The sequence below is a fragment of the Triticum urartu genome, chromosome 4 (genome assembly GCF_003073215.2).
Source record: "Triticum urartu cultivar G1812 chromosome 4, Tu2.1, whole genome shotgun sequence".
Taxonomy (NCBI): domain Eukaryota; kingdom Viridiplantae; phylum Streptophyta; class Magnoliopsida; order Poales; family Poaceae; genus Triticum; species Triticum urartu.
Genome location: NC_053025.1, coordinates 597880042 through 597888603, shown reverse-complemented (window position 1 = coordinate 597888603; position 8562 = coordinate 597880042). Strand labels below are relative to the sequence as shown.

At 45.0% G+C, this 8562-nt stretch overlaps 1 protein-coding gene across 2 annotated transcripts; it reads right to left on the bottom strand.

The window, feature by feature from the left end:
- Positions 1-2061: 2061 nt before the first annotated feature.
- LOC125553012 lies at positions 2062-8302 on the bottom strand. 2 transcript variants are annotated; one of them, XR_007303878.1, is made up of 4 exons: positions 6591-8302; positions 6411-6458; positions 3223-3350; positions 2062-2289 (listed from the first exon to the last, which is right to left on the bottom strand). XR_007303878.1 is itself a non-coding variant. In XM_048716744.1 (3 exons), exons 1-2 carry the CDS (start codon positions 8098-8100, stop codon positions 6424-6426), a joined length of 1545 nt encoding a protein of 514 aa, XP_048572701.1. In that variant the 5' UTR covers positions 8101-8302; the 3' UTR covers positions 3038-3350; positions 6411-6423. The 2 variants fall into 2 exon arrangements, 1 of the variants encoding a protein (XP_048572701.1); XM_048716744.1 differs by lacking the exon at positions 2062-2289 and having other exon boundaries at positions 3038-3350.
- Positions 8303-8562: the final 260 nt, after the last annotated feature.

The following is an 8562-nucleotide window of genomic DNA, read 5'->3' as shown; positions in this document are numbered from 1 at the left end:
TTCCTTAGTATTATACTCGTCGTCCAAGTGTTGTGGATGCGTCTACTGATGTGCCATCTTCCTCATCTCAGCCTAGTTATGGCTTGCGTCCTCGTCCACTTCCGCTTATTGATCGCCTTAGTTTTCCAAGCACTGGGTTATTCTTGAGCCGACTTCTTATCATCAAGTTGTCATTCATCCCGAATGGTAGTTTGTGATGGCAAAGGAGCTTGCTACTCTTGAGCGTACCGGCACGTGGGAACTTGTTTCTCTTCCTCCTAGTGTTCGTCCCATCACTTATAAGTGGGTCTACAAGATTAAGACTCGCTCCAATGGTTCTCTTGAGCATTACAAAGCTCATCTTGTTGCCAGTGGCTTTCAGCAGGAGCATGGTCGTGATTATGATGAGACTTTTGCTCCTGTGGCCCATATGACCACTGTTTGCACACTTCTTGTCATGGCCTCTGTTCGCCACTGGTCTGTATCTCAGCTTGATGTTAAGAATGCCTTTCTTAATGGTGAGCTGCGTGAGGAGGTTTACATGCAGCCACCACTTGGGTATTCTATACCTGATGGCATGGTATGACGTCTTCGTCGCTCTCTCTATGGCCTCAAGCAAGCCCCTCGGGCCTGGTTTGAGTGTTTTGCCTTTGTGGTGACTGCCGCTGGCTTTTCAGCGACTGCTCATGATCCGGCGTTGTTTGTCTACCTTTCAGCTCGTGGTCGGACTTTTCTTCTTCTTTATGTTGATGACATGATCAGCACTGGTGACGACCCCGAGTATATTGCCTTTGTGAAGGCATGTCTTAGTGAGCAGTTTCTTATGTATGATCTTGGCCCTCTTTGCTACTTTCTTGGGATCGAGGTCTCTTCTACCTCTTATGCCTTTTTTATTTCCCAGAAAAAGTATATCCATGATCTTCTTGCTTGTGCTGCTCTTACTGATGGCCGCACTGTTGAGACTCCCATATAGCTCAATGTTCACCTCCGTGATGCTGATGGTGATCCCTTGTCTGATCCGACGCGTTATCGTCACCTTGTTGGGAGTCTTGTCTATCTAGTTGGCACTCATCCGGATATCTCTTATCCAGTCCATACTCTGAGTCAGTTTGCCTCTGCTCCCAACCCACTTCGGTTCACTACAGTCATCTCCTTCGTGTTCTCCGATATCTTCTTGGCACAATCTCTCACCGCCTGTTCTTTCCTCGCTCCAATTCATTACAACTTCAGGCCTATTCGGATGCTACATGGACTAGTGATCCCTTGGGTCGCCGTTCACATTCTGCTTACTGTGTTTTTCTTGATGATTCTCTCATTGCCTGGAAGACAAAGAAACAGACTGCAGCTTTCCGTTCGAGTGCAGAGGCTGGGTTGCGAGCTATGGCTCTTTTGATGGCAAAGGTGACTTAGTTACGGTGCTTACTTCAGGACTTTGGTGTTTCTGTCACTACACCTACTCTTCTACTGTCTGACTACTGTCTGACAGTACAGGTGCTATTAGCATTGTGCATGACCCCGTGAAGCATCAGCTCACCAAGCCTATTGGTGTTGATGCTTTTTATGTGCGCGTTGGTGTGCAGGATCAGGTTATTGCTCTTCAGTATGTGCCTTCTGAGTTACAGTTGGCGGATTTCTTTGCAAAGGCATAGACTCGAGCACAACATAGCTTATATCTCTCCAAACTCAGTGTTGTTTATCCACCATAAGTTTGAGTGGGTATGTTAGAGTATATATATATTTTATATATTTATATATATATGTATATATGTGTATATGTGTATATATATATGTATATATGTATATATATATATATGGCCTCATGGGAATAGATGTTGCATATCTCCTAACATATACTCCCTCCGTCTGAAAAAACTTGTCCCAAGATTGTCCATCAAATGGATGTATCTAGCACTAATTTGTGATACTAGATAGATCCATTTGAAGGACATGATTTTTTGGACGAAGGGAGTAGTAGACAAGATTGATGTTGAACCACTAGGATATATGCATGCCCCATTGCAACACATTGGCAGTTAACTAGAAAACAGTAGAGAACTGAATAATCCACATAAAGTTCTCTAAATGATCCAACAAAAACCATAAATAGTTCCAAAAAAATACACATGAAAATAATTCCAGAATTTGGAAATAATAATCAAGTAATCTACAAACTAATTGATAATTTCATCTCACTACACTCTTGAGAAGATCATCTAGGCTTAGCAAGGTTAATACAGAACATGAAATCGAATCTTCCTCTGATGCCAAGTGAGGATTGAGATTGGACTGCAACCTGCGCAAGCCCAGCCCCTAATTCACGCACACAAAAGATAGAATTATAAGCACCAAGAAAACAAGAACCCGGGTGGCTGTTAAAATGAGCATATACTCTTGAGATGGACAAGAAAAGAAAATGGAGAACAAAACAAAACAATCAGTGCTTAATTAACCTATCCTTGCTAAAGAAAATGACAAAGCATGAAATTTTAGCTTCACTTTTTTCAATTATTATCTACACTAGTTTTGGTCTAAAAGTAAACAAAAATCTCAAGCATAAATAACTTAACTATCTTGGTAAAATAATCTTGAACATACAGACATCAACAACAAACAAGGGAATCTAATTCACGGGCTAATTTAATTTGATAATACAGAATTAACTAGTGAACCGGTGCCCCAAACTATACTCATTCAACCCAGCACTAATTTTCAGATAGTCCCGCCATTAATCCTAGGCATGAAGAAACCAACAAATCAGTTGATTTGCCAGAAAATTCACCAAGCAATAGATCTAAATCCAGTGTATCAACAACTAGCTAAGTAACTACTGCCTGCTACATTTGATATGTCGATATGATGATGCACACCACAAACTTCTTCCTCGTTTCTTTCCTTGGGCCTCGTTTGGGAGGGGAGATTTTCCAGCACAAAGGGGGTTGGGAATTGGAGGGGATTTGGTGATCCCCTCCCCTCCACCCAATCCCCTCTAATCCCTCACCCACATAATTCCCTCGTTTGCTTAAACTTCTAGAACAGCAGCACAGCACAACTTAGGTACTAGCAGCGGCATACAACAGCAAGCTTGCAGACCAACAACACCACCATACAACATCAACAGTACTACAAGACTTCCATTGCAACATTGTGAAGTATCAAGCCAACTTCCAAGTGCAATAATTCATACTCAGTCGCTCATCTCTGAAGTATCAAGTCATGACAGATTATATTACACATTATTCTTACCAACAAAGGTAATGACGGGAAGAAAATAAGTTGTGCAATTCCATCGACATCCCGTTTAGTTGTTCTACAAGCACTGTGACACATGGCTCTCTTTGTGATTCTTCATATCTCTTCAAGCCATGCAACTCCTGAAAATAAGACGAAGGCAGATTCATCAACCTAGAAAGGACAGTGATGATAGCTGTAGATATAAAATTAGCATAATCATATTAATTATTTGCATTAATAATTTTGCATGATACACTGATCTATCATCTTGCACAACAAAAAAGAACTTGTAACATAACTACAATCCAAAGAATATACCCAACCCTCAGAAGTTCAACAAAGTAAAACATGACATGACATTAGATTTTACTCTGGTAGTAATCTGATTTCCTCATAAATAAATGCCACGTCAAAGCTCGGTACTTCTTTTGGTAATCATATCTTGCAAGAAAACATCATTCAGGGCACATGAAAACATGAAAGGTGGTAAATAAACAGAAAAAGAGGAAAGGTTATGTCACAGCTGAATGCTATGCTAGAGAGAGTTCAGAGGTGGAGATGAGTTAACATGGTTCTTTCAGTTTCATGTACCATGTCTCAAGCACCACTATTCGACATTAGGGGTGATCAATGCAGTTTACTGAACAAGATGTTTAATACCAATCAGAGAATTAGACATTTAATATACGGAACAAGATGTTTAATACCGATCCGACATGTCAGACAAAAGCAGGGTAACCAGCAGAGATATGAAGAATCACGAACAGAGCCATTCAGCACATATAAAACAATCACAGGAACTAAAAATGCTTCAAAGTTCAGACTGAAAAATATGAACACTTCAAAGTAATATATCCTCCTATTATGTCTCAAATGTTGATAAGAGACAACTGTATTCCTAGTGAACGTAAACTAGAGGGTGCTGCTGGGTGTGGATTTTGGTGGAGTCAGTCCTCGAGTTCCATAGGAGCCTCATCAGTGGTGATGGGAAGGACTTGCACCGACGACCGTGGTGGTGATGGTTTTTACGGGGTCAACTCTGCATCGGCTACGAGATCTTCCGTTAGATCACGCTCCAGGGCCTCCACGCCCCGCACAACGCCGCAGATGGCCTGGATGCTGCAGCCTGTGAAAAGGCTCCTCGTACGTGTAGGCCTTTGCGGCCGGGGCAGCATCCAACCGAGTTATCTTCTCATGTGTTGAGAGTTTACATCTCCTTGTAAGCCCAGTGCTTCTCGCCCCCACTTGCTTATGCTCATATCAAGTGATTAATCTACTGACGTGCTTCTTCATATTTCATCTATATACGAAGACTATTCACTTTTAATCTCAGTTTGGACAAACTGATACAGGAAGGTGATTTTAGTTCTTGATCTTATTTCATCTCTATCCATTGAGTAATGGATCAGCTGGAAATAATAGTGCCTAATTGCCAAAAAAAATCATCTATATCCATTGAGTAATGAAGCGGCTGAAAAAAATGGTGCCTAATTGCCAAAGCTGCACTGAATTCTGAAAATTTGTATGAAAGAAATCATTTCACGCACTGAATTCTGAAAATTCTAAATGTTTAACAGAGAAAAAATTTTAACTGTATGCAGCATAAAAATTGAGCATTCAATTTCATACAATGTTTTCATGGCGTAACGCATTTTATGGCGACTGACCCCCTTCATAACATTATAACGCTTATGGCGTATGGCGTGGCGACATCATAGACACAACCTTATGGCGAATGATAGCAAATTAAATCACAACTTCATAATCTTGCTGTAATATGTTGTACCAAATGAGTTGCCCAAGTGAGTTGTACATGACTGAACACTACATATAGCAGCAGCGCAACAGGCAGTACATGTACATATATTCAGAAATTAGCACAGAGAGGACAGATACAGAAGAAACAGAGAACTAGCATGGGGAGGAAGAGCAAGGAGAAGGAGAGGGCGAGGGGGGAGCCGGGGAAATACCATGATGGTCACCTGATGCACATAGGAGATGAGCAGCTGTGCTCGATTGGAGCAAAGGCGCTTCCCTGCAGCTGGATCTGGAGGGGAAAGGGGCTGGCGGAAGGAGGGCGACAGGGGGTGGCGGGAGGAGGGAAGAGGAGGCTGGCGGGAGGTGGGGAAAGGGGCCGCAGGGGTGGAGGGGAGGTGGTGCGGAGGCTGGAGGCGGAGCTGGAGCTGGCTGCCGTTGGCCGTTCGCCGGAGAGGACGAGGTCGAGGACTCCAGGTACGATCTCAATCTGCCATGGCCTCCTTCTCTCTCTCTCTCTCTCTCTCTCTCTCTCTCCCTCTCTCTACCTCTGGAGAGCTCTTTCCTTCCCGCCGCTGCCTGATGCTTCCCGCGCGCGCGCCAATTTCTCCTGCCGCTGGCTGCTATTCCCGCGCGCACGAGCTCACCGAGTCGAAGGCGTCCGATTTCTGGTATGGCAATGAAAACGCGTCATGTGGACGACCTACGGACGCCACGGGCCTATGGCGGACGCCACAGGCCAAACCTATCGCGGGCCTGGACGGCCCAGGCTACGACCGCGCCACACCGCTATATCGTCGATATAGCGACGATATACGGACGCCATGAAAACATTGATTTCATATATGCAAAATGTTGGGATATCAATTCTACTTTGTTTTACTTAAACATGGAGAAACCAATACCTTAAGTGTGCAACCGGTGGTTTGGTGTTTCGCTAAATGTTTTTCTGAAGGTCTTTGGTAACCCAGCTACAGGTTAAAAATGGAGATGTAAATTCTCAACACATGAGCAGATAATTCTGTTGAATTTGCTGAGCAAGTAATCTAGACAACTTATTTTGGTATAAAGCAGGTGACTGAATCCATGACGCCATTGTTCAAACCTCATAAGGTGGCCAAGTACTGAATGTGAATTGTAATGTAAGTTTCACCAAATTCCTGTCCTGTGACCTTCCAAATATGCAAGAAAGTTTGCCGTTTCTAAAAAGAGGTATATTTGGTTGTCTATCCTGCGAAATAATCGGTGATACCAGGTACCAGCCTAAGTGAGCAACTAAGAGGAGTTTTTTTTTCCGTGATAAACTAAGAGGAGTTGATTGATGCGATGGTCCTGAAATTTCTTGAACAAGTAAGATAGTTGGTGCTCCATTAAGTGGCCTATGTACACAGACTACTCCGTCAAAAAGCTTATTGTTAATGCATATAGAAGTTGAATGGACTTACCAGAGACAGCGTGTCAATCTGATAGCTTCAGAATGGTATCTGCATTGCCTATGCAGAGAGAGTAAACAACCTCAGGACCAAGAATAAGAAAATGCACATTTTCAATTGAATACTCATGGACAAAATGGATGTTCAGTATTCGTAGATTTTGAATTCCTTGTTTAGACAAGTTAGAGATACCTATGAGTCGAAGCAAAGAAGGCTGCCTGTAGTACCAAGCTGGAAGAGGAAGAGGAAGAGGAAGAGGCCTATCTTGTTCCTTCAGTTTTTCTTGCCAGGTCCATGGCTCCTCCTTCATCAGCTTCTTAGCCTCCTCTTCATCATATTCAGCAGGGTCCAACGATGTCAATGACATCTGCTTCATCGTTTCCATCAACATTATGTGAAGATCCAGACTCACGGTATGGATGTGCCGCTGGAAATCAGAGCTGATAATGTCAGGAGGGATGGTAGGATTTCCAAAACAGTCAGCAAGACACACAGAGGCAACTACGGTCTTGTGCTGTGGGTTGATGGCAAGTAAATATCGCGCACATGTCGGGATGAACAACCAGTTGCTCTGGTTTTCACGCCATTCACCAAGTGCACAATAAACAATCTCATGATCATTTGGACTGAGGAGGGGGTACATTGGAGTTAAATTCCTTGGCAGATCGCCAAATCCATTGAATTCCCACAGAGCCTCGAGGCTGATCTTGTACTCCAGCTTCCACTCAAGCCCTTTTTGGCACAGCCACCACACGGTTACGGCGCGGTCCTTGAGATCGATGGGCTCAAGGAAGCCATCGATGGAGACAAACCTGACATTGTAGAACGGGGGGAATTTACGCCACCAAGTTTGGAGGGTGGTGCCCATGGTGCGGTAGGCTTTTGGCTGTGCCACTCGGCTGTTGCTACGTCGATGATCCTTGGACTTTTCAACCAACTCTTGGGGCAGGGGAAAGAAGCCAAACTTGAGAATGTATTCTTTATTGTGGAGCCCTGTAGTGAAGAGGCCGGGGTTGCAGAAGGTGACGCCCCTCAGAAGATCCGCCCAGCAGCTTATGCCACTGGCTGAAAAGGTGCAGTCAACTTGCAACGAGCTCTTGCCGATGAGTGATTCAACACCAACTGCCTTGATCTTGGACCACGGTGGCACGGACGAGGAGCTGGGTTGCCAAACCAAGAGTGCATCCCCCTCTCCATCCAGCTTCCCCAATAGGGCCAGCGTGTAGTCACCATAATTGGGGCGCACAATGAGAAGGCGAACCGTGAGACCCGTGAATAGCCATGAGGGGTCTTCCGGCGCAGGGGCCATGTGCAGTGATCCGTTGTCGGCGTCATAAACCAGATATACAATGCGGCTAAAGTCATGCAGAAATGTGGTCGTGAGGACGATGATGCCTTGATCAACGGCTTCGACCTTGGTCAATGGGCTGCCGCCTCGGAGGCCGAGACAAGATAGGCCTGGCGGTCCGCTGGCGAGATGCAGACCAAGGTGTAAGCTCTGAACTACCTCAGTGGCATAGCCCTGCATCTCAGGAGTGAACCCCACCGCCGTCTTCTCCACGCACCTGAGTATCTTGAATGGCTGCAGGCCGATCAGATCATTCTCATCATCGTCGTCAAAGTCCGTGCGGACGCGGCGGTCCAGCAGGCAGTCGGGCGGCAAGAGAGAGCCACCCAACATGGCTCTTTGCGGCAGATCCATGGAAGCTGCGGCGGGTGAGAGGGGGGAGCGGGGAGGTGCGGTGCGGCGTCGGGTGGAGTGGGTGGGTGGGGGGTGGGGGCGGCGCGGCGCGGCGGCGGGTGGAGAGGCGGCGGGGTGCGGCGGAGGCTAGGGTTTCCTCAGCAAGAAGGCCGATGGGGAATAAAGATGAGATGTGTGGGCGGCGCGAATTGTGCCACGCATCCCGCAGATGGAGATGGGCACCGGCTCTTTCGGTCTCGTGAACCGCACGGGAACTCATGGCCTTTTTTCCTTCTTTTTTTTGAGAGAGATTCTAGGGCCTCTTTGGCTTTATTTCAATTTCAATTTTGTGTTAAAAAAAGCTTTATTTCCATTTTACAAAAAGAAAAAGGACGCAACCTCCACAATGGCACAAGGATAACACAGACTACTTATATATATATATATATATATATATATATATATATATGTATATATATATGT

Coding starts and splice junctions, on each gene's coding strand:
- LOC125553012 (XM_048716744.1), bottom strand. CDS start 8,100: ATGGATCTGCCGCAAAGAGCCATGTTGGGTGGCTCTCTCTTGCCGCCC. Junction 6,459..6,590: donor TTCTTTGCTTCGACTCATAG/GTATCTCTAACT, acceptor CTCTCTGCATAG/GCAATGCAGATACCATTCTG.